We start from the raw sequence: 27,529 nt of genomic DNA on the forward strand, positions 1-27,529 counted from the left end.
TTAAGAGATAAGCAATGATTTACCGAGCCTTTAGTTCTGTGTGGAAAAATGACATTTCTCTTGGGGAAAACTAAAGAAATTGTGCCAAATTCTTTTAGCAGCAGTATATGGTATGTTTTATGAAGGTCTCAGTTGTTTTTAAGCTGTAGGAATGCCACCCAAAATGGAAATCTCCTCTTGCTGTGCTTTGTTTTCTAATAACAACTGAATAATTGAAAGCTCACATAGCCAGGTGGAGAGAATTAAACATAAGCATGAAGCCCTGGAACAATGCTTCAGTTTGTTTTTCCGGGTACACCTGTCAGTGAGAGACAAACTGAGTTGTTGACAGATGTTAGAGCTGCATGCTCAGGCTGAAGCTTCCTGCAGCTAGCAGGGTGTGAACAACAACAGCAGCGGTGGCTGGTAAGCCTGTCTTTTCAGCCACTGCAGATAACAAACCAACTGGAGGATCTATTGAATTACAAAATTGTCTTTGGCTGTTAAAACAGTGAGAGCGGCTGGTGAATTCTTGGGAATGGAACCAGCAAGTTTAATTCTTTGCCTTGAAATGGGATCAGCTGTTAGAGTGCAGGCCACTGAGGCTGCGGCATGCTGCATATCATGGGACAGGGTCTGTTTTGACAAGCATCAGTGCCAGAGAAGCTGCCTTGGCCACAAATGGCAGAATGAATAAAAGATAAATGGCTGCTGGCATACCCAGAGGATATGAAGGTCAGCGACGTCAAAGGAGCATGCTCTGGCACATGCATCTACACACGTACACACACACTTGTGCACCCTCAAATTGCTATGCGCACACACACGTACACACATGCTCTTACACAGTCTCCACACCCCCAAGTATCCAAACAGTACATGTCTACACAGGGGAGCGTCAGCATTAATTAGACAATGGCTACTATAATCTCTCTCATATTAACTAAGCCAACATGCCGGAGTTAAAACAGTCCTTTAGGGAACTTATAGCAGCTCAGCAGAAATCTATTGCATTTTACACTCCAATCCATTTAGTCAGATCGAGATCTACTGATAGGATTCTCAGTCTTGTAAAACCCAGCCATGGGTTCTGCAGGCGTCTCAGCCACCCAAATTGCTTTCAAACAGAGTGAGACACATTAAATTGCAACCTGTCTGCTCACTCTATATAACTGGTGGAATAATTACTCAACTAGCAGAAACAAATTCAGTGATTTTATCCATGATGCTTTTTTTTTTTTTTTTTTTTTTTTAAAAAAAAAAGGAGTTCCCTGTAAACACTGCTGATTCAAGCTTCAAGAAACCAGGGAAACACAACTCCAAATTATTTAGCTGTAATGGAAATACAGAATAGTGATGGAAAAGGACAAAAGCAAAATTGGCCAAACTACTCATGAACCAGACATTGGCACCACTTCTCTGCTGCCGCCCAGAGTCAGACAGCTACAGCAGGAATCTTACAGCAGAGAAGCTCTATTCTACGTTTGGATTCATAAATAAACAATGACCAGGATGAACACTTCACTTCTTTGATTGCATACAACCCTGAATCTTTCACTTCATAGGTAAGATCACGTTACGCCTTACAGCCTTACAGGTTAAACTTAAGGCTTAAAAAAGTGGACTGCTAATGTGGACAGCAGCTCTGTCCATGAGCCTGAATACATTGTAACTGGGTAGATGCCAGATATAATATGGACTTCATCACAATTTCAAGCCAGGTGTATGTATGAAACACAAAGTTCTTTTACAGGCTGTTACAACCTCAAGCAAAATGACAAAATAGCTTAAGTTTGATTTTATGTTCTGACAGTGTTTTTCCCCATGGTAAGAAAGATTTAGTTTAACCGTGGACACAGTCTCCTTTTCACGTGTTTTGAATTGCTTCAGTTTAATTACCAAATATGATCCAATCTTCCTTTTTCCCCTGTGTAATCTTAAAATTTTCCTTTCAGAGTCATCTCAAGTCTGCTCATTTATAACACACACTAATGACAACGCAGTCCTTGTTTTGCAACATCCAATTACAAGCTGAGTAAACACCGTTCAAGGAGAGGTAACAGTTTTAGTAATAGAACTATCAACTCTGAGACTCCAACTAGAACGCTTTAGTATAACACTACTTCTGTCAACATTTTTCATGGATGAAACACATGACATTTTCCAGGGCCAAAAGGCTCTGTAGAAAGCTGCTGATATAACTGAATTGGCTGGTGTGGCTGTGAAAATTTTTCATCCATTCACAGGAGTTTTTACACTCAATATGTCACCATCCCTTTCACTGTTTTGTGAGTTTAAAAAAAAAATCCTTGGTGAAATATTTTTTCGTAGTGGCTGTTAATCTTAATCTAAAGTGGCTTTTAGTCAAAATGTAATGGTATTTTCATGGTGGCTGTTTTTTTCCCTCTTATTTTCATTAAATTTCTAACACTATTTAGTAATGGCACATGAAGGACACACATTGTCACAGTTTGCTTTACGGTTTGCCTTTAACGCTCAATGATCCTGCTTGTGACAAATGTTTCTGATCACACAGGCTCCATATGCGCGCAAGCAGCTGGCCAGGTTCACAATGAAAAGCCACAGCCTCTTATCAACTGCCTTGAACCATTCATACAATGTGGAGGTTAAGTCTCCACCTGGACGTAAATATACGTCTGAGTAACAGGACTCATATGCACTGTAGCGACTGGGAGAAAATGATTATTTTGATTAAAACCATTTGTCACTAAGCACAACATGGTCGAAGGAGGCCACTGTGCTGTGAGTGCAGAGATTTGTTATTGAAATGCAAAACCAAGAGTCAAAGAGTTTTACAGCTACAGCAAATGTCAGACCCTCACTTTTAATGGCATACTTTTGAATTACTGCTGCACATTAGCTTGGAAGAATCTTGCTTTACTCTGTTTTTCAGCCTTTTCTAGTTAAAAGATGTGGTAATTTTTTTGTATTGAAGGGGCTGTTTAGAGGCTTCTGAATAAACAGAAAAACTGCTTTGGATCTCCTTTCATTGGCAAGGAAAAGTCTTTTAAATAGCATGGTGACAAACCTGAATTTTGAAAGTGCCACTGATGAAAGATGAATACGTGAAGAAGTTTGTTTTCCTGGCAGTGCCTAGGCTGGTGCAAGTGATAACATAACAATATGGTGTCTTCTTGACCTTGAAATTCACATTGCCCATCTGTTTGGTGTCTTTGTATCACAGTGAATAGGTGGGAGGAGAGGCACAAACAGGTGGGACTTTACAGACTGCCTTGCAGACTGTTTAGATTGGATGCATTACACTTGCATCTGAGGAAACAAATACTTGTAAGTTTATTAATAAGCTGTTCACACCTGCCACATAATAGTTCACATTTCACTTCCTTCATGTGGGTAATTCAAACCCAAACTTGACCAAAGTCTACTTTCTGTCAGACAAATAGACAAAATCTGCTCTAAATAGACAGTTCCTGACATGCTACTTTTTCCTCACTGCCAGTGTAGACAAAGGTATTGATGAAGTCTAAGATTAGATGTTTCAGAACCAGATCTGTTTCTGGCATCACGTCACTCAGCTGGTAATTTGATGATTCTGTCAACAAGCTGAAAAACTACATACTTCTGCAGCAGTTATTTAATAATGATGTAGATGTAAATAAACAACTTGATTTAACTGAACTCCAACCTGAAGAGATACATTTAAATCAGCATCAAAATGAAGCTTTAATGTCATTAGATGCCGGTAGTGGCCTGTACTGATATATAATTTAGCAGGTGAGTTTTACAAGTATCTCATTCTGCTTTAAAATGTAAAAAAAAGATGTCCTCCTTCAGCTAATTAAATCCCCGAAGCCATTACAATAGAGTCAGAAAGGTGCCCAGAGCTGGACTTTGACACTGCTGTATTACTGCTGCGAGAGCCAGGGTCCATTTGCAGAGGAGAAAGACTGAACACCATTTTTAAGAATAACCACAGTACATAGAATAAGCCATCAAGTCAAATACAAAAAATGATTAAAAAAAAAAAAAAAAAAAGACATTCAAGCGATTCAAAATTCGGTGTGGCATTTCTCCTTTGCTTCAATGTCCCTTGGCAATGCCAGTGGAAGGCACTGATGAATAGTCCATGAATCACTTCAGCGATGCAGCTTCTATCAACCAACAGCATGATGCAAGCAAATGCTTAATCACAGTGACCCAAAATCCATGTAATGAATAGCTGTAGAGCTAATATAAGATGCCTATGAATGCCTTACTGTCTGCACATAACTCTGACCTGCTTGTTTTAAAAAACAAAAAACATACAGTATAAATCCTTAACTACAGAAATGTTCACCCTTACCATCTGTTCCAATTGACAGTCCTAACTCTAACTCTTACCATCATTTATAAGAAAGATATGTAAATGGTATTAAAAAAAAGGTTGTTCAATTTGTAATGTATGTAGCCATTTAGTGTATTTCTTGCACACCACTATAGAATCATCCACTGTATACTGCATTTGGCTATTGTTCTGTGTAACATTATATTCACATAAAAACAAACAGTATATTTTAGAAAATATAAAATTCTTAAATTTAACTTGAGTGCATTCACTTTAATGTGCTCTGTGGAGAGATACATTTGCAGAGGTTAATGTTCTGCTAATGTGCAAAATGTACAGTATGTATGACACCAGCTTTGTCTTTACATTAATCGTGTTTATGTTCAATGCTGCACCAACGTTTGTTCTTTGTCATTGGTGACAGGGTTATTTCTCTTCCATCATGAGACAAAGTCCACTGCTCTGGCTATACAGCACTTAAATGAACCTGATAAAAAACTTTCCAAAAGAGGAACAAGAAAACTCTGCATGCAAACCAGGACATTATGGCATTCTCCTGGGTACAATAGCACCCATCCACAGGGAAATGCTGGTACACTCTGTGATGGTGATGAGCAAGCTAGATGAAGCATGAAGGCTAACAGCAATGTTTGCTTTAAAGTATCTGTTGTTTTACAGAGCTTTTTCAGATATGTGAGTAATGGAACAGAGATGACGACAGCATGTAGGAGAAAATGCTGAATACTGTAGTGATAACTCCTGCTCTCTAAGCACCTGAAAAGGAAACCACTGTGCACCACGGATCTACAGCCACTGATGCGTACCGTGCCAAGCGGCAGAGAGAAACAACTCCTGCATAAGCAATCACTGTAAATCCAGCTGCCACTCATAAGAATCACAAGTTACTTTGTGACTCAGGAAAATGCTCAGAAAACTAACCAAACTGCTCTGCGACATGCTGGTTGCTGCTCATGTTATTTCCCTGTCCTGGTCTCAGTTTTTGCTCGAGTCCACAGCTGAAAATACACACTAATCCTTCCTAGAATACACAGCAAAGTCAGTGAGAAAAAAAAGCGAGCCATTTCCATCCTGTCGACTGTTCACTGAGGCCAGAACCGTGAGTGAACCCTCTTCCACCTGCCTCTTTAAAAGCACTACTGTTTTATTTATATGAAGAAAAAAGTGGCTCATTGGAATAGCTGGACTCAACTCCGCTGAAACTTTCCCATCTTTGCCACGCCTCAGCCTGCCCCCACCACCTCTTCCAGCTTTTCCATCTCCGTCTCCAGGGGCCCCGGTACTGCCACAGCTCACAATACATCAAGACAGCACGGCGTGACAACTGGGTTACCCAAATCAGAGGTCACTGATTGCAATCTTTAAGAGCAACTAGAGGTGTCACTGCCGCAACACCTGACTGAATCTGAAATGGATATCTGGGCAGTAGGGTTGCAGACTCCTCACACACGCTCTAGGATGATACAAATGCAAAAAACTCACAGCAGACCCCGGGCAGAGAGAAGGGACTTCTGCTAATATTCAAGAGTTTGGAAGAAAACTTTCAGGCTCACTGAAGATCAGTGCATCTATATAAAACTGGGGGGTAGAAGAAAATTTACATTAAGGTTCAAAGTTCATTCTTGACCTTAGAAACAGCAGTTGAGAGAAATAAATCTCACCACAAAGTCCATTAAGTAGATGCTTTAGATGGAGCTGGGCACCAATGGCCGGTTCCATTTTGGATTCTACTCCACGTCTTGAGATTCAGTAAGCTTCGAACATTAACAATTCTCTTATGGAACCTTTTGTCCCTCCTCTATCTTTTTTATTGTCGAGACCAAGGTTGAAAACATTCATGTAACATTAGCAGCATTTATAGCTGGCGCTGACCGCTGCTATCAACAGTTATAATGACTAACGTCACCAGCAGTAGATTACTGCTGATCATCTGTAGCTAATTAATGTTAATTCTGTAACAGCTCCACTGAAACTGTAGTCTGTGGATCAGTGTGCTCTCTACATGTCATTGACCACTCTGCCAAAGATGGTTTGTGAGTGAGGAGACATCACTCTGTAAAATCCCTCTGCAACAGCCAGTGAACTTCATTGAACTAGACTCTTCTCTCAAAAAACGATAGCTGGCATGTTAAACTGTATATGCAGATCAAATCAAAATTTTGCGCTCATTAACCCTACAGGTCTGAAACAGGTCACTTATCAGAAGTATAGATAGTTATTTTGTTGTTGAGGACAGTGTCTTCTCAGTGGTTTCTTTAGGAACTTTACTTTGTTTCTGTACTACATAATAACTTTCTTGGAGTGTGGTAACAGCTCAAGACAGATTCCCTCCCTTCATTCAGTCTCTGTCACTACTGTTTCCTCCCCGGATGCAGGTGTAATTCTCTCCCTCCCATCTTTCATCAGGCCTGCCGCTCTTCCTCATGTCTTAATCTTTGATGTATTACCTCCCCTACCCCTCCTCTCTCACCTTGAGGGGGATCATTATCATCCAGAAGACTTTACTCGAACTTCACCCCTCCGATCCAACCCACCCCTCCCACTTCCTTCTTCTTCACCGGGCTCTAAGAGAAGCCTCCAGAGGTGTTCAGAGCCTTCAAATCTCCTTGTTAAAGAATCTCAGCCTCACTGCCATCTGCTATACACTACAGTGGCATGAAACCAGACTACTTCCACTTTACTGGGCTTTTGTTCTAACTGTTCTGATGGCTCATGTTCATTTTTAATGAAGCTGAATGGGAAACGTATGACTTATCTTGACTCCTGCAGTGCATTTACAGTATGGCACTGCAATATTGCAAGCTAGAGTGGCAATCAAATTATTACAATGCATGCATAAGTCAGCGAGGCAGTAGATTGGAAAACATTCCTAAACTTTTTTTAAGGCCTAACTTAATTGTAAGGGAAATACACAGATTTTTAAAAAGATACAGATTGGTTTAAATAAATTTTCCTCCAGCTTCTATGCCACCACACACCCAAAAGAGTGTGAGACAGAAATAGGCTGAGTTGGAAAGTCAGACAGAGAAAGGAAGAGGAAGGAGAAGAGGAGGAGATAGCAAGACCAGGGAGGCTCTGTTTACTGCTCAAATCTGATCCCAGTAGAGTTGATTACAAAGAGCTTACTCCGTCAGTGGCGGGCCTTGTTGATGACATGATAGAGGACAGTGACCCAGGGGCCGAACACACCTAGGCCAAGACATCAAATCAACACACACCTGTGGGTCTATATTTGGACTGCTGCAGACAGACTGGGGAATACTGTTCTCCACTGTTGGGCCATATGTTGACAGACTGACAAGGTTTTACAGTAGGAATAAAAACATCACTCAGATGAAGAGTTGGGGCATAAATGATGTCACTGGTTGATTTAAAGACTTAATAATGTTAGACCAAGGCCCAGTGGAAAAACCAAGGGAAATGAGAGCATGTGTCTAACATTATACTTCATGGTGCTCTTGCAAAAAAAAAAAAAAAAAATGCAGTCTAGCTACAATATATTATCTGATTAACCTAGGTCATGTTACTAGCTTAAAGTCAGAGTGGCTGACAGTTCAGGCAGGTTAGCTACTTAGCCTGAGTCAGGGGATGTGAACTGCTGAGATAAGACCTCCACTTGCTGAGTTGACATTCTGCTTCGCTCTGCTCTCCCTTCTGGGCTACGTCTTCACATTACTTTGGAAAATAATTCAAATAAAAATTGCTACCTAAAAGGGATATTCTCTTATAATCTCTATATTTGTCTAATGGTTACACAGGTTTCAATAAGCAATGTACACAGTGTTCACTCGAAGTTGAGGACAGTTTAGGTTGATTCCAAAAATACAGCCAATCCAGTACTGTTGTACATGTACATGTACATGACAGCTCCACCTGCTAATGAAGACCAAGTGATATGAATGCAAGCTCCGGAATAAGTGAGTACGTGAACCTTGAGTTGAGATTGTTTTATCAACTGCTGTCTTCAAAGTAAGGAATGAACCATCAAGCTCAACTCAAGTTCAAGTCCTCATTTACTTGGAATAATAGAAGCGTTAAACATCTACAACTAAGCAAATTCCATCTGCAGGTAAAGACTATGCAATATGGTTAAGAGCTCCAAGCAAAGCAAATAAGCGGACCTTGAGTTGAGACTATTTCGTCAACCCTGCACAGTTTATTATCTATATTGGTGATAATTGGCTCTGCTAACCTGCTGTGTTGGCACAATACAAAGTCTAGCATGGGAAAAGGTCTTCCGAGTACTGGTAAGCTGATTTGCTGACTATTAGAAACTAATGACATTTAAGTTTTACCCTTGCTAGCCGTTCTTTCAATTTGAAAATGTCTCCTTCTTTTACTTAGCATGTGAGCGTATATGACTTTATTTTGGTCTGAAGAGCAGCTCAGCCTGAGAAATGTTTATGATGCATGAATAAAATTCTAGTCTGCCATAAGTCTGTTTTGTGGTTCAAAGCAGTCCAAGAATCTATCCAGCATTATGTTGTGGCTTGTATTATATTACAGACATTAATGGACACAAACACACACCCACCATTTCCAGGTCAATGTGCGAAGGAGATTCTTACACTGACTGGCGGAAACACTCGCAGTCCTGCTTTTAATCCCACAGTGGGGTCACCATTAGGTTAAAGGACTCTATTATCATCTATCTAGCCACTCGACTCATAGCTGAGAACCATAAAGAGCTGAATTCCTATAGATCTGCTGCCCCAGATATGGCATACTCTACAGCCTTTATTGATCAGGTCATAAAACATTCAGGTTCACAAACAGGGATGGAAACACAGCTGTTTTGTCCCAATATTCACTGCCTGCTTTTTCAGCACCAACACACATCTTTTTTAGAGTTTTATGGCATTCCCAAATAATGCCTAGTTAGATTCCAGTGCCACTGAAATCCACCCAAATATCAATTATCATTTTACCATTATGGCTAATGTTAATTTCCTAATCTATTCCAATAGTGTGCCCTCAAAAAAGCTAAAAAGGAGAGGCTAAGTTAGTATTTTCTGACCCTTGCAACAACCTTGTAAGAGTTATCATTTTATATATATATAGCAATACTCTGACACACTGACACATTTTCATCAATCTTGTTAGTTTCTTTCTTTGTTGAAGTGCATTGTGATCACCTTGACCATCAGAGAAGAGGAGCAAACAGACTCAGGTCAGCTGGATTGTAAAGTGTTTCCTCGGTGTTCAGAACATGCATTTTTCTTGCTGATGTTTTGTCAGGAATCGAAATGTTTTCTGATGTATGGTGTAATCTGCTGCATTGGCAGCCAGCTCAGTCATTTCTGCTTTTGACAGACTCTCATTCAAACTGATAGAGCCGTGAGGAAAAAAGTTCCCACACTACAATCAGAGGGGCCTTGTGCACTCCACTACATGCGCTAACTATTTAACTGAATCAACATTCACTACTGCTATTTCCAGAAAGGGAGAGGCACAAAAGCTACCAATGATGCCCTCTGTTGTACTGCATTAGCCTCATGCTGCATGACCACCAAAAAGTTTGGCTTGTCAGGATGAGTTCTGGAGATTGAATCACAGCTAATGAAAAAGCATAAAGCTTAAAGACATATCTGTCATACATTTTAGTAACAGTTTCTTAAATTACCTCCAATCAAGCTACGCTTACTCACTTTTTCTGGAGTTATATTATGTTTAAGTACAGAAAGTTTGAAGCAGCTATTTTTATGAGAAAGGGTTTACTCAGTGGCAACCCTGCAGAGATCTATCATCCGAATCTGCAGCTCCCCTCAGCTTCACAGAGCTTTATAGTGACTTTCAGTTTATTTAGCTGTCTAGTCCCTAACATCACTGTTTGGGTTATTCTCAATGCTTTGTGTTGTTTTTGGCAGCATTCAGCCGTTTGCTGAATGCTATAAAGACCCACTATACACTATCTGTTCAGCTAGACAGCAACTAGCTTGTGAACGGAGCACTTTCTAGTGAAAGAGCAACATACTTTTTTTGCAGGAGTTGGTAGAGACCACAAACTGAGCTAAAACAAGAGTTAATGTTGGACTAACCTTTGCCAGTTAGATGGAGACAAAACCTCAGATAAATGATAATGCTGCTTCTGCTGAATGAATGAATTCCACATTTGCGAACAAGTTCCCCATATCAATCATCTACAGTTTTCAGACTGCGTCATGCAGTCAAAAGCTCCAGCACACACAACAACTCCATGACAAATGAGAACCCAATGTACTAGAGGACCTTGTGATATGGTCTAAGTCTAGAGAACAAACTGAGTGGACCTTTAGTGGAGACTGTTTTGTCAACTTCCATTTCCAGGTCAAGAATGAACTACTCAGATGTTTGGACTGTTTTGTCAACTTCCATTTCCAGGGTCAAGAATGAACTACTCAGATGTTTCAGAAAATCTCCTTGTGCAGGTACAGTATATGGATGGTGTACACAATCCTCAACCTGCAAACCAGATTCCATGTCAGAGAAAATATTCAGCTATTCAGCTTCAACTAATTCTAATGTTAACCACCCTGCCAGTTTGCAACACACTTTTTCTTACAGAAATTAACCAACTAATTATACAGCTGGAATAGCAACTAGCATACCTATGCCAAGGCCAAACAATCCTACACGTCTGTCCAACTTAGAGTTCTCTTAGAACAGAAAATAAAAGGAAAACATCAAGTAACAACATCTATACAGTATTTCCTAAGACAATGTCTTAGGAATGTTCCGGACAGTGATCAAAAATTCCTGTACTCGCCCCTCAACCTTACCCACACCAAAATTCCCTGGCCGATGCCCAATGTTTCAACCAAGTTTGGTGTATACCGGTTGAGTAGTTTTTGTGTAATTCCACTGACAAATCAACAAACAAAGCAACAGACACAACTGAAAATATAACCTCTTTGGTGGAAGTAACAGTACAATTTCAACCACAAAAGATAACTCTTTTATATATATGTAATATCATGCTTTTTATGCGCACACTAATTGTTACAGACTTTTTTCCTCTGGCCAAAAAGAAAACATGGCCTTCAATTTGTATTACCTAGTGATGTTCTTAATCTTTATTTCTGCCTCTTCTTCCTCAACAGCAACAGATACATTGCTCTCTTTATTACACTGTGAGGCACCTGGAAATCCAACACGTTTGTCACGTCACTGGTTCACATGGGTTGCGTTATACATAGAATGAAGTCAACGCTTTGATATTAGAAAACGCCCACAACACTGCAACCCAGTCAACCTCTCCCCCCTACACTCTCTTCTCCTCTCCATCTCTCCATCTGTGACTTACTCACAAACACACCGCTTCAAGCAATGTTGGCAACAATTGTTCACTTTTATTTCACCAAAGTGTTCAAAGGCTTAATATCCAGGATGGAGGAAGTGGGTGGAAACAACAGAGAGGGAAGTGGCAGTGAGCAATAAAATCAAAACTTTTAAGGATAATGGTGTGCACAGGGAAAGAGCTTTTAACCAATGCTTTAATGGAAAAGCCACATTGTGTAGACTGCAAAAATGGTTTTGGAGTCCATTCACTCAAAGTAAATGCACTTGCAACAGGATTCAATTGGCCAATTTATCAAAAGAGTTTTTAAAGAGTTATATAAACTTGCATACTACAAATATAGAGGACCGAACAAACACTGAGCTTATTGCAATTTATGTTTTTAAAAAGTAATTTTCCCGGCAAAAAATGTCTCTTGACTGTTTCAGTCAAATGTTGTCAATTGTTGCTATATTTTGAAGTTATAAAAATCAGGTGAAACATTGCGTCAGCAGTGTGATTGACATGATTGTCTGGCTTGTCTATGAGCAGGACCTCAATACCAGGGCCTCTACTCTGGCTCCAAATGATGTCATTGGCACAAAGATGGCAGCGGCCATATCAGGAATATTTTGAATACATCAGTCCATCAGTGGAAAACAGAGCTGTGACAAAAATACATTGTACATATTTTTACTTTACAAAACTCAATATATTTAGTTCCTAAACTTTTTCTGGTTAAGTAAACTTATAAATATTTTTTATATTTTTTTAACAGTGGTAGTTTCGACACATCTTTTATCAGAAATTCATCCTGTGAACGTCAATTAAATTATTCTGCACTGTCAACCTCTTATTCAACACTACAGGGGGGAGGAACATCAAACATGTTTAATTGGCTAATTTGTCATATGATTGTTTGGGATCCATGGCCCAGTCCTTTGCACACGCCTTTGATGGAATAATTGGCCATTTCAGGCACATAATGAACATGCAAATGAATACTGGATGCTTTGAAGCTGAGCATGCTATAAATAAACCCATCGATCTAAGACACCAGTTCCTTCTCTTGAGGTGTACAAACCTGCAGGGGTTGTGGCGTTGTCTACATCAAATTGCAGTCTGGAAAAAAATTAACTAAACAGTATGCATTAGTTTCAACCTATAAATAGAGTTGCTGCTTCTGTAGGTGTATGGTAGAGGTGCAATGTATCATAAAAATAGATCCTCTGGTGGTATGATGTAGTGTAAGAAGAAAATATTTAATTCAAACATTTCTTTCAAAGGGAACATGTTCATGTTTTAATATCAAAGCCAAGCTTGTTGTCCTTCAAATCAATGCAGCACTGAATTTTTATGTAATATTTATGGTTTGCTTGTGGTTATCTTCGAAAACATCTCTAAAAAAACTTTTGGCTGCAGTTGAATCTAGTGTTCGCTTGAAAAAAATATGGTATATATTTTATATTTTCGCTCTAATAATTAATGCAGTGATCGATTCAGTAACCTCAAGGAAAAAAGTAATCTCCACCTACACCATAGCTGTTTTTGTCTTATATGCTCAGTATCCATGTAACAGTTTAATTTACAGCTCAACATGAAATGGACATCCCTCTTTGGCCTGGACCTCTTACACTGCCCTTGAGCTGGTTATTTAAAGAAGTCTTCAGGGACTTTCTTATGTGCTTAATGGGTCTAAAAATTGTGGTAACTGATAATAAACTAAATTATCTACTTTTTAAAAGTATGTTTTTCTTGCATTTGTATTTGAGGTTTGACATACAGGCATAATAAAGGACTTTTAACTAAGTTAAACTTCTATCACCTCACACAGTATTCAGCAAAGCACAACTGCCCAAACAGTTATTTATTTGATTCAGTACAAAGCAGCTGGCACTAATTGTGCTTATAAATAGGGTAAAACCAAGCCTCAGGTGTCTAGACTGCACACTGCTGAGGAACAGATAATAAAAAAAATGGAGGTGGGAGGAACACCACCTTTAAATGCACACTGAATAAATTACAAGTCTTTTTTGGGAATATCCTAAAGGGTTCCATTCTTTGTGAAAAAAAGCACCCTGATACATACTTATTTATAGATACACAAGGAGAGATGGGGTTACTGGAACAAATTCAATCAAAACTGAAGAATAATTTTGATACCACAGTGTGCATTCAACACCAGCCTATGGAGCGCCACTTCTCATATTATTTTGGGGGGGGATCAATGAGGCAAATGTAAGTAGCTGTTTTTTTAAAAAAAATCTGTTAGTTTGTCATGATAATAGCCAGTATATTTCAGAAATGGTCATGACTGATATGAACACAAACCAGGAAATTATAAGATTATTTATGTTGTAATGTTGACAGATATGAAAAGAGACTGCAACATGCAGGTGAAAATTAAGACACAAGTTAAACAAATTAAATGTACAGATGCATAGAATTAATACACTACCAAAGGGCTTTCAGCTTGCTGTATAATATATAATGATGGTAATGCAGGTTTTAAAAAAAACAGCACCTAATAAGTTGGTGTGATTTAATCAGCCTTGTTGTATGAGGTAGATATTTCATTCAAGCATGTGTCATCAAATAAACACTCCTCTATAAGACCTCCATCTTCAAGTAGAAATTCTCTAACAAAGAGCGAAATGAACTACATTCACACACCAAATAAAAAAAAAAAAAATAATACATTAACACTGAAATCCAGGTAATTATAATCACATTGGAAGAACTACTGGCAGCAAAGTCCATCGTGTTTACTCGATTCAAAGGCACACTGACAACAATGGATCAAATTATAGCGTTACAAGTTGGATGATATCACCATGTGTAGGACATCTGGTGTCCTACACATCTCTTCATAACAGAACTGTGCCGTTGTCATGATGGCTGTGCTGCAGAACATTGCTTTGATGGTTCCTTTACATAATCAAGTGCAAAACAGGGCAACAAGGTTGTTGGTGAAGGTTTTATTAAAATAAAATCATTTTTTCCATCTCCCTTCACTAATTGTATTCATGTAGACTAAACTCTGCAGTGCCATTCATGCATTTCTATTTTTTAGAAACTTAAAAATCATCTGTGTATTTCATGAAATGTCAATCTTATTCATAGAGAGCATCAAATGTAAATGTAAATGTGTGGGCTCTTCAAAATGCTCTTAACCTTTTACGAGGAGGCAGCTGTTAATTTATGATTCTTTCTAATGTCTTTCTAAAGACATATCTAGCTGAAATGTCTTTTGAAAATACCTCACAAAAGTGTAATGGGCTTCTAATTTGCTTAAACTACATGTTGTTCGCACTCTGGGAAGAATCTTACACAAACATGAGGAGAGTATACAAATTCCACAGGCCCATTCCTGACTTGATTGGGTTCAAATCCAGGTCTTTCTGTGTATTTAAGATGGTTTTTGAGAAACAGGCTTTCAACATAAATAAAGTGAAGCGCTCAGGTAGCCATAATTTACTGGTGATACTGAAGGTATTGGCTCATAACAAATCCCATTTATGACAGGAGCTGCCGTGTACACCTATAACCAATGACTTCCCAGCTAATTTAGGTGACACAATGGGGGGGTTCAGTGTTTTGTCACTTTGACAGGAGTCGGGGCTATGAATAAACAAACCGAACCTGCAGCCTTTAAAATTAGATCACTGTAGCTGCTCATCCTTGTCAAACAGCACAAGTGGTAGCAGCTCCAGGCCTTGTCTTTCAGTAAATATTAACTGTCCTCACCATCTGCAGTGACTTTTTGCCCTCATTTTCCCTTTGAAACCCCACTGTGCTGCAGATCCCCCTCTATGTATCTTGTGCAGCTTGCAGGTTTCCATAATTTTTACCTTTTGATCAATAACACAAGCAAGACAAATACATCTGATTGCTACTGGGGATTGCGGAGCCCTGGGCAGGAAACTGGAAATATTTTGTCATACAGCAGAAGGTAGGCATGAAATACAAAGTGAGTGCATTTACTCAGAAAACAATGAGATCACAGATTCTCCAATGTGTACAGGTGGGGAGTTTTGATTCACCTTGACATAAAATTTCACCCTCATCTTATTTTCCATTTCTGCACCTAATTGCATGTGTATTAATATTGGTTATGCTCTGTCCTTCTCCAATGCATCCTTCCTGACGACTGCGTGAGAAGAGCTATTCCTGCAAGCCGAGACACAAAGAGCGATGAGACCATTGTGCTCTGAAATTTCCCTTACCATATCAGTTTTCAACAAATGGGCCAGTACTAGTCCCTACAGCTATGTCATACATCTACACTGTTTTTCTACTGCATCAGTCTTCATCCAGCTGTAATAAGGGAGGCTAACGGTGCCATGTATTCAGTGATATGACTATCATTAGCAGATGCTTGTGTCAGGGGAAAAAAAGCTGGAAAAATCAATGAAAAAAAGCGACAACATCATCTTTGTGCACGGTGAAGCCCCAGCACTGATTTATAGGACGGCTATGTTCTGCTACTCTAAGAATTCAAATGATCAAGTTTTGTGAGACATCAATTTGTCCACTAGAAAGGGAATGCTCAATGTCACTGCACCAGACAATTTACCTTTTCAGTGTCTCCTATTAAAATATGGCGAGTCACAGAGGCACCATTCATTCCAAAAACTGTTACAAAAAGTAATTCCATTGCATTCTTCCATGTATTAATGCCACATGAACCTGGCCTTGTGCTTATTCCATTCTCTGTATCGTGTTAAACATTAATTCTCTCACTAACCACTGAAAATGGCACATTGATGACTGGCACTGAGCTTATGCAAGCCGAGGACGTTATGCTGACGATATGTTGCTCTCTTAACATTTTTATCTTCCAAGTAATAGCTTGTTTGCCTTTTGTTTTGTCTTCTTCTTGACTGTGATAAGGCTGTTGTCATGAATATTCATTTTCAGGGCAACAAACACCCAAAAAATGTGTGATAGCATGTAAGCTTTTTATTATTATTTAATTAATTATTTTTTTAAATTATTTTTTTGTGGTGTCAATTTAAACTCAACAAAGATAGCTGCACGGCCTCTGTAGTGCTTGTGTGTGTGCAGCTGTTCTTAGTTACAAAAACCCCTTATCTGATCCCGCATCACCTGATCTGCTGCACAGCTGATGAGCACATAATCTGGATAGACTGAACTGGAACATTAATCTCCTTTGCTCTGAGGAACATTTAACCAGTTGCCCTAGCCTTGAGAATGTAAAATTCAAAATATCCATCCATCGATCAGCTATGCCGCTCATCTTTTGATGGTCAGGGCTTGAGCCAATCTCAGCTCATATTGGGCAAGAAATTCCTAATAATATATCAGAAGTCACCTTACTAAAATAACAAAGTCAGCTACCATTTCTAAGAAAACGTTGTATTGTGTGGGTTGGTCTCAGGGAAATCAATCTTTGGATCTCATTTTGAAGCTAAACCTTTAATCAACAAAGCAGATCATGGTGTAAACAAAATCTGACTTCAGATTCGACCAGCACCAAGATCCTGCAGCTGACAATGGTTTGGACGTCCTTGCAAACTTAATGATCCACAGGTCTAGATTTTAATGAGGAGCTTGTTCTTTGGCACTGGTGTCGATGACAATGCCAGGTTTCATGCAGAGGTCGCAGTATTAATGGCGCCACAGAGTCATTAAAAGAAAACAAGAGCGCACAGGAGGAACTGAAGCCCTTTATTGTACACAAGCTGATCTCACTGGAGTGCCTCTCTGGAGGGAAAGATGCAGACACATCGTTAAGGTAGAGGGTCTCTAGAGGCCGGGAGCTATGATGCTTCATGAGCATGTTTTTCTTGGCAGAGCCCAGGGGATTCGTCCACAAAGAGTTTGCTCTAGTGAGATGCCAGAGAAGCAGCTAACAACAAAAGCACTGTAGTTCAACAAGCCTTACTTTTATAGACACAACCTAATTACAGATTTTCATTGTTGCTGTGCGGCATGTGTGCTTAGTTTGGTGAAAAATATAAATTGTAATTGTGCTGTGCAGTGATAATCAGATGATATGAGATTTCTTAAAATGCAAAGTTTAACCTCCAAAAAGTAAGTTCCAAGACTTTTAGAATTTATTTGCGTTTTACCAAGAACAAGAGACCAAGAATATAGATTTAAAGTGTTCACATCACGTACATCTACAGGATATGTCTGAGAAAATTTGAGATCAGTCACGCACATAATATTTTGCTATTAACTGACCACTAGGGATCAAATAAAGCTATACTTTATTTTCTATTGCTACAATGCATTCTGTGAATGTCACACCTGTAAAAGGGTTACTGAAAAGGGTATTGAAATGACACAGTTGATATTTTGTAGGACACAGTTTTTTTGTGTGTATGTGCATATGTAAGGAGAAAAATCTCAAAAAACAGCTTTGAGTAATCCATTTGTGATTTGTTTGAGAAGATAAAGGTTGTAACTGCTGAAAAGATGATAGTCACTACGTCTTGTTGCATCAAGGATGGAAAAAATACATCTCTGATCAGTCTCGTAGTCTATGACTGAATGTTGTACATGATAGAGCATTGAGCAAATTTCTATCAAACATCTTTAATATTAATATCTGTTTAAAGGCATCCAAACCACCCTTCTTGATTACACAGACAGTAGATACATTAGACCTTGTGACTGACTCTGACTTCTCTGCTTTCATATTTGTAAGTATATATGCACAGGATGGTCAGCGGCCAACTCAACGTCTAATATATCTCAACCGCAGGCTTAAGTTTCACGTGGCGACGTTACAGACATGTCCCCATCAATGTCAAAAATGTATAGATTTTTCCCTCTCAATGATCATGCGAAATCAGAAATGTTCTCTCCCTGAGTAATTCTCATCCACAAAGGGTTAACTCTTTCTATCTCTCTTTCTGCCCATCAGATCGTATCACTGTCCCTGCCACTCCCTGTACCCTTCACATCCCTGATGGCTTCTGTGCACAACTCAGTCCATGGTTGTCACAAACAAAAGTAGGACAGATATCACACGAGACTTACTTAAGCAAACCTGATTGTTATTCTAGTTATTAATATAACAAATACCATAAAAGGTATTTTTTCTTAGATAAGATGGTGCCAGAGTTATTGTATATCAAGTTTCAAGCATCTTCACCATTTGGGTGAGTAGACCTGAAACACTTCCACACGTCCATTCACAGATACGTGAATCAACAGAAAATTGGAAATTTGATAATTGAGTCATAATTTTAAAGTAATTTTTCAAGCAAAAATGCCTCTAACATGAAGATTTTGCAAACTGTATTTGAAAATACAGTATTTGTAGATTCAATGTAATCAACGGTCCATACTGGAAATAACGCAAATGCACTACAGGATCTTTAAAAACTCTGCATGATTGGCTGAGTGTGCGCACCCACACATGGGTATTGTAGTTGAATCTTTTTATCTCCTTTGAGATATGTTGTTGTGGATTTGGTAGCGTTTGGACAGGAAAAAAGCATCAAAACCAATACACAAAGCCTGCAGCAAGCCATTTTACTTCATACAGGTATGATGTAATGTAACACCACCTCCTCAACTCATTGTTGAAACAAAGCTTGTGCAAAACTTTGATCCATCTTCCTCAACACCATGATGCAACAGCAAAGTAGATGATGCGGTGAAATCGTACAGTACGTAGTAAATAAAAAATTGAGAAGCTCAGGCACAGAGGGTTTATTGGGAGCCAAATGTCTGAAGGTTTTCTAAATGTATGATCTCCCAGATAATTGGATGTGCTGAATGCACTGAAACCACTTGCTTGATGTGCCGCAGCCTTAGCCCTAATTGTCTCCGCTTGTGGCAATTGCCTGCTGCAGAGATTGCTCGCCTTCATGCACACATTGCCCTCCGCAGATTGGACAGGCTTTTGTGCACCACTTAATTTTCAATCAGATCCGATCCTGGCTAAGTTGCCATGCAGTGCGAAGGGAAAATGGGGGTCATATGCTCTCCCAAGTGCTAATGAGAAGCTTCAGTCAACACATGGCTGTCATTTTTTATCCTGTCTTCCACAGCAGATAAGAGGAACAGAGAAGGTCTGGCTGACAAGTCCTGTCCATTTCCTACATAGACCCATCCAACTGGGACCAGAACCAATAGTGGCTCAACTTCTTTACATATGGATGTCAGTTCAAAAGCAATCATTTCCTTTCAGCTCTAAGTTTAAGCATGCCCAGGGGACTAATTCTCTGTCTATCAAATTAATATGAAGCAGAATCTTCAGTGATCATGAAATGCCCTGGACCCGTTTGCTGATGTGATCTCATTAAGACATCACTATGACATTTGAATACTGCAGATAAATGGTACAATATTATGGCTTCTGTTAAAGAATGAACCAATGGCATTGCACCATCATATTCTGCTGTAGCACTTTCATTCCACTTAAAATAGCATGTTAAATTACCAGCAATATCATACATCACTCAAAAGAAATCTAAATATGTAAATCTACTATATAAACATACTAACAGAAATGTGTCTTGGATATACCACTAACACATGTTTTTCTGAACATTTCCACTGGAGGAGGCTCTGTGTTTAATCAGCAGTAGTGTGGGAGAAACCGGAGGGTTTTGCTTGGATTTCAAATCTGCTGAACACATACGGGTTTAAAATAAGATGACCCGTCGGTAAATAATTAAAATTATGATTGTTCGGCCAGCAAATGTAATGTAAGTGGCTGATAAATGATGGAAATAGACCATCGGTGACCGGCTGATCCCCATTTCATTAGCTTCTGTATATCTAACAACAAGAAAAGTATGAGCCAATTTGTGGCAGTCAGCAGAGCGTTAGTGGACCCGGCATGTCATCCATCTGGCACTGACAGTTCATTTATGGCACTGTGTTTTGAATTTAACAGCCTACGGTCATAGATTACAACCAGTTTAATATACCGGACAGAAGGAAGACCTTATGCTGCTGTGATGACAAGCTTTCTGTGCAGTAATAATGGCAACAACTGAGTGAGCCACTCAATTCTAAAATTCACACTACCCTGATAACAATTATAATGTTTGAATAAATCCCTATAATTTGTCTACAGAAAAGGACAGTTAGATAGATGTGAATCTGCTCAACAGTGCTATATTTGAATTCTCTATTCATACTTGTAAAACTCAAGGCAAAATACATTATTCAATCAGTGATCAGCTCGTAACTCGTTCACTACTAAAAACACTGGCAGTATGAGCCTAATAAAATCCCTTTGAATGCATTACACTTAGTGTTATGGTTAATTGGCAGAGGGCACTACCTACTTGGACAGAAATGACACAATCTTTCCAATGACAGATTCAGCTTCAAAAAGATTCTGAATCAGAAAGTCCATACGTCTGCCAAGCAATGAGCAAAAACATGAAGTGCTTAATAATTGTTATTGTTTCAGACAGTTTTATGCCACCACCAACCAATTAAGTTGCAGTTTACATCCATGTCTGTTCAGACTGATATAGTATACGTAGTCTAGACTTTGAAATAATTTAATAAATGGTATTAGTGTATTTGATCATAAACAGCATATAAATTCTTGAGTTATGGCCAAAAATGTATTTTGTGAGGTCACAGTGAGGTCACAGTGACCTTGAGCTTTGACCTTTCGCCACCAAAATTGAATCAGTTTATCATGCTCATCCTTGAGTTCTAGTGAACATTTGTACCAAATCTGAAAATATTCCTTTAGGGCGTTCTTGAGATATTGCGTTCACAAGAATGGGACAGACAGATGGACAACTTAAAAACATTTTGAGAGTAAGGGTGTTTTCACATTTATCCTCCTTGGTTTGGTTAAAAATAACTCTGTGTGTGTGTGTGTGTTTGCCCTGTTGGTATGGTTTGTTTGGGCAGGTAAAAAAGCTGTCTGTTGAACTCCATTGCAGACCAAACAACTGGACCAATGGAAAAAAGAGGATCTCAGTCCACTTTCAAAGAGAATCTAGGCCAGTTTGTTTGTGGTCTGAAAACAGAGGGACTAACTACAGTATTTTGGGACAGAACACAAGTGATTTAAGCATGAATTTAAAAAGCAAAGCTGCTATTAAATCCATCTGCTGTTTGTGACCTGTTCAGTGAGCGATCTTATAAATCAAAGAGTGTAAGCAATGTTTATGTAGTTCATTTGGCAACCAAGCTAACCATGATTTTAACCTGATAAATCAGTCAAAAACAGTTAAAACTGGGATGTGTTGTGTTTGTATCCTGTGTGACAGTAAGTTCAGTCCATTAAAAAGACACAGCAAGTGACAGTGATGCTCTCAGAATATTGCTGTGCAATTCATCTCTTTTTTCGTCTCTTTCTCTCTATTCTGTGCTAACGTGGTTAAAATGTAATCACTTGCTTTCCACCAAATTTAATTGAAATCTGTTAAGTAGATATCCTGGTGCCTAACACAGACAGAGAGACAAATGGGACCAAAAACATAACCTCTCTGGCGGAGGTGACTCATACTGAACTGCAGGAAATTCATTATTATGTTGTGATAATGAGTATATGTCTCCTTATTGCTAGGTAAATTGAACCCATTACCTGGAGGACAAATAATCAAATGATACATTTAACACGTCACTGAGGGGACATTCCATTTTACCCACTAATAACCCCTGAATCATAATGACATCTAGATTTGGTTGTAAGCTCTATTACATTTGCTCAATTATCCATTTCCTCTGATTGCCAGTGGTGCCTTTTGTAGTTGCAACAAAGGACAAATTCTCTGCAGCCCTTTATTATTCAGGCAATCCCCCTGTTTTCCTATATAAAGCTTTAAAGCTGTAAACAACATTTTTATAATTTATGGTTTTATTTTTAAATATTTGAAAGCGCCAAAACCAAAACAACGCCTTTAGCAAGAGATTACTAATCGCTCCAACAGGTTCCCCTGTCCTCTTCCACGAGCTCTCATCCAATGAGAAATTGATTACACATCAGTCACAGTAAAAAGAAAAACCGTCTAGACTGAGCAAGGGACGAGATGAGAGGGAGGAAAAAAGAGCTTGTTTTTTTTTTTTTTTAATTCTTTCTTTTGGCTCCTGTTGATCTGATATTGATTGCCTGACATTGGTCAAATATCCCACTCTGCATTGCGGATGGATGCTGATTGGGCGTAGAGGGGGAGGGAGGGGGTTAGTCTGACAGGACGGGGCACATGAGAGAGGCTGATTAGGATTGTCACCCACCAGGGATGTATCATTGATCCATATGTTTTTTTCTGTGATTGGGATGAACCCGATGTCTTGATTGTTAACGTTGGCTTACCTACACTGTTTGTGCACAGGCTGCTCTTAATGTATGCCAAACAATGAGGCAGGTGTTTTAAGATGGTTTGTTTGCTGGCTCTTGTATAGTGTAGGGAGTTGTTGTAAAAGCTTGTACATGTTTTCCTCCCTGCAGTTTGGCTTTGTTCGTCTCTAAATTGAACATTTCAGCAGTGCAAGAAGGCGTACCTGGTAAGAAGGATGTGCTGTTTTTTTTTTTTGGTTTGTTTTGGCTTTACAATCCGAGAATGTTGCCCCCAAAACTCTCTGTAAGGAGGACCACAGAGAGTTTCATGTGCAACAGTATATAGATCCAAAGCCATTCCCAGTCTTCTGTGAAGTTACTTTTCAAAGTTAACAAGTGAGCTAAGAAACCCTGTCGAATCAATGCAGAGACTCAGTCAATCACTCATGAATATTATGAATATGCTGTCTGTGAGCAGTCTGCAACTATTCCCCTTCAACCTGAATGGAACAAAGGTGCCGAGTGTCAGGAGCTTTTACTCCACTGATGTCTAGCTCTACAAAAAGGAGAGTAGCCTTGTTTCCAGGGACTAAGAATAATTGGTGTGTTTATACAATCAATGGTAGAGAGCAGTCAACCTTCTCTGGGGAAATATGAACACTACAGCACTACCACCTGCTCCTGCCTCTAAAGTGAGCTGTGCATTATACAAAGAGCTATATGACTGGTTTCAGATTGTGTCCTTTGTTTTCTGTGTTGTATTCACCATGCAATGCTTTGCTGTATTTGTCAATATCCTACATCATCAGTTCTTTTATGTTTGTATGCACAATGTCTTTCGTGTTAACAACATTATGTCTAAGATGTTCTGTTACACTGGCATGTTATCTTATGTTCTTTGATGTACTGTATTTGCTTGTGTCTTGACATGAAGTATTAAGACGTGCAGTAAAACAAGCATCTACTTCAGAGTGGTAATTGTTTCCCTGAAAACATTAGAGATACCCCCCTTAATTACGATAGGTGCTTTTCATGTTTTTCCCTGTATGATCTCCCATGTGGATACACCAACATCATTATTTTTCTCTGTGACAAGACACTTGATGGATCCACCGTTACTGAGTACAGTGTTACCAACAAGAACTATGGATTGCTAAAGAAGTTGTAATGCAGGATCTCGCATCAGGAGAAAGAAAAGCTAACTTATCCGATTTCTTCACATCTGCCGTCACAACAAAGGAATAGTTTGACATTTTGGAAAATGCGCTTATTTGCTTTCTGGTGACACCACTCTCCCAGCCCAAAGATAACAAAGTCTGCCTACCAACTCCTCTAAAATTGTACTAATTAACATGTTAAATCTTGTTTGTTTTATCTGTACAAAAACTCAAGAATAAAAACGAATGTCCAGACTTTTTCTTGGCTATGAGCGGCAGCTTCCCAGACTCTGCACTGGTTGCCTGGAAACTACTTAATTAATGAGCTTTAGAGGTGCTGGGGGGGGCACAATAGCGGTTCCCCCGTTTTTAATCTCTGTGCTATGTTAGGCTAACAGGCTGCTGCAGGTGAGGCTGGTATTGATCTTCTCATCTCATTTTCCAATGAGAGCAAATGTAGTATATTCTCATAGATATTCCCAAATGGGCAAAGAATTCCTTAAAGTCTCTAGTCCCTCAAGTAAGTTTAACATCTCATAAGTTCAATATTTTCTCATTTCAAAATTAGAAAAAATGTGCTCATGTGCTTACTTTGTGAACAGTTTATTTGAAGATGTATTCATTGCATATCAATGAGCTCATTTTTTTCTCTTCACTGGAGTGTTGCTGTATTTTTGAAACCTTTTCAATAAGTCATTTAGAGTATGGGTAAGAGCTATTTGTGTCTACATGCCAAAATGGAGATTCTATCAACCGAGTAGAAAATCAGACAGGAACTTCCTAATGATAGCTGGTTATTTGCCAGAGGCTGGTGGAGTAGAGTAGCTTAGCAGCCAACATTTGGTGGATATTAAGTTCCCACCCAGCTTAAGTCTCTTGCTCATAGATGATTCAGTTATTCCTCTTCTTCTATGTTGAAAAAGTTTTCTTAATTCACTTTCATTTCCCTATTCCTTTAGGTCATAAGTAACCTAGATGCAGCCCTGTGTTGCTCAATAAGCCAGGCATGGCGCTAACACAGGACAAGGGTTCCGCATTTTTGTCCCATGGGGCACCTATAGTAAGTAACATGCGTTTGGATGAAAGCATACTTGCAAAGGGTACAATGCAAGACATACAGTATCCACTGGTTCACACACATCCTGCATTAGAGAAAGGTCACATGAGCTCTTACCTTTGTAGAAGCACTCCTCGCTGTGCATGATGGTAATCTTGTGTCCTCTGAGGCAGGAGGCCCGGTGGAGCTCACAATGGTTCTGGTACAGCTTACCATCAGAGCCACACACGGGTTTATAGTGCGGTTTACAGTGATCCAAGCACTTGCACTCCCCTTGGCCGGTCTCATGGTTGACAACACAGTGACGCCCCAAACCACAGTACTTGTGTTCACATGGACCTGGAAAGCCAGTGTGTCCCATAAAACCTGTGGAAACAAACATACACCCACAGAGAATTACATTTTTTGTTTGGCTACAAATTGTGATATATCCCTAGGTTTTATCTGTTGTTACAGGCTGGATCTCATTTCGGTGGTTTCAGTCCCCTCGTCCCTCAGGGAATCACCATTGATACTGGATGGTGTTTTTCTCAACTCACAAAGTGTCAGTCAAATACATAAATTATGCAAGTCAAGTTTTCTCCAAAGCACCCACAGTGGGAGTGATTTAAAAAAGTCTGTTCTTTTTAAGCCAAATATCACCCAAAATGCAATGCCAAGAAAAACATCTCCTGTTTTGTTGTCTGATAATTGCATGTGCAGAGGCAAGACTGCAAAGATGTCATATGAATGTAAATATAGTTTAATCAAATTACTTTAACTAGCAGAGAGAAAAAGGCTTGGTAAATGTGGACATCGGGAACTATTATCTAGTCTCATGGGATGATATAACACTGTCTCAATTAACTCACAGCTCACAGCTAATGAACAGCTTGTGGCAAGAGTCACAACTCACCAGAGCTTCATTTTTAAAGGGTCAAAAGATAAAAAGGTTGAGAGCAGCTGGTATTGAGTATGTTTACAGTGCCAACATGTCCTACAGTTAACCTGTAGTTTGTTTCATACAGTCCACCTCAGTCTAAGCATCATCTCATGTGAATTAACACTCCACAGCAAAGTGACCTCTATAATGACAAGAGCTAAAATGTCACTGAGAATTCATTTGATCCAAGGACTGAGGAGTTGAGGGTTTGAAATGAAAAGTGATGCAAAATGAAATGTAGGAAGAGTGTCCTTGAGTGAGACATTTATTTGTGACTGGCTTCAGAGTTGCAGCTCTAACACAGACCCTGAACTCTGACCACTGTGTGGAGGAGGCAAGAAAAGGAGAATTTCCCTATGGGGATTAGTGGAGTAGCAGAGAAAAAAAGTAATAACAGAGCCAAATACTGCAGCTTTTATGGTTTTTCAGCAGCAGTAAGGAGGAGAAACAGCATAAAAAATTTATTCAAAAAAACCGGGATGTACTGCAGGACTGTGAGGATGGCTTGATTTACGAAAGATTTCATAAGAACAAGATTTTCCTCCACAAAATGATTAGTGTGATTTTCTCCAATGTGAGGATTCTGTTGTGGTCTGCCTTTTCAACCTGCGGGAACACTAACCAGCCTTGATGGGCCACAGATCAGTCTGTACAGTAACACATGAACTACATCAAATATATCAGCTTTCTAATAGCAGCTCACTCAGTCTCAGATTGCCCTTTGGAATAGTCCTCAACGAGTGAAGGGAAGGGTTATGATGAGCAGAGAAAAAAAAGACAATCTTTACCTTCAGAGCAAAAGCCTCTCAAAGCTGAACTGTTACATAAAGTTATAAGCATAAGGGAAGGCTGGCAATAACTATACAGAACATGATTAGGTTTGTCCACTGCTTATTCTATTTGTGAAAAGGTCATTGTATTTATAAGTATTAGCACACTGTCCTTTAGAAAACTGCCCCAGTAATGAGATTACAATAAAAAAATATATATCAACACGTATTTTTTATCGCATGAAAAGCAAAGCATTTTAGTGACTACAATGAAAGCTACATTGTTCAAACACACATCCTCACACACACACGCAAACACTACAGCACACTCCAGCATAGTGTTGATGATTGAAAGCTCTGACACAACAGACTCTGCAGCACGACAGCAAACAGCCTCATGAAACAGTCTCATGAATTATTTTTTAATGAACGCGATATGAATCAAATAATACGCCTTGTGCATATTAAGTGAGAAGCATATGTCTTATCATTATGAAAGGATTAGGCTGAGGAGACAAGTCCGAATTGAGACATGGGTTTGACAGTGCAGAGATCAAAGTTTCAGGCATATGGTCTGAACCAGTAAGGTTTTCATTTTCTGCAAAACTTCATATAACTTATATTTCTGGCTTTTTAAGTCTAGAAAGATTTTATTTTTTATCTTTCAAGTTAACACACAAAAACAACCTGCACAAACAAGATAAAAAAATATATATTTTTAAGGACCTCTGGGGTTAAAGACAGTACCTTTCTTTACACTTTACACAATCAATCATTTTGATATTGTTAACTATGTGTAATGTGAATTTTAGCTGTGTACAGCCACCCC

The 27,529-nt window shown here is 39.1% G+C and overlaps 1 protein-coding gene across 1 annotated transcript in view; it reads right to left on the minus strand.

The window, feature by feature from the left end:
* The window catches only part of fstl5 (follistatin-like 5), a 160,812-nt gene that overhangs the window by 83,314 nt on the left and 49,969 nt on the right, over positions 1-27,529 (minus strand). Inside the window, 1 exon segment of the mRNA XM_018687637.2 lies at positions 25,126-25,374. Coding sequence (XP_018543153.1) covers positions 25,126-25,374 — 249 coding nt within the window.

This window comes from Lates calcarifer, linkage group LG8, assembly GCF_001640805.2.
Source record: "Lates calcarifer isolate ASB-BC8 linkage group LG8, TLL_Latcal_v3, whole genome shotgun sequence".
NCBI classification, from domain to species: Eukaryota; Metazoa; Chordata; class Actinopteri; family Centropomidae; genus Lates; species Lates calcarifer.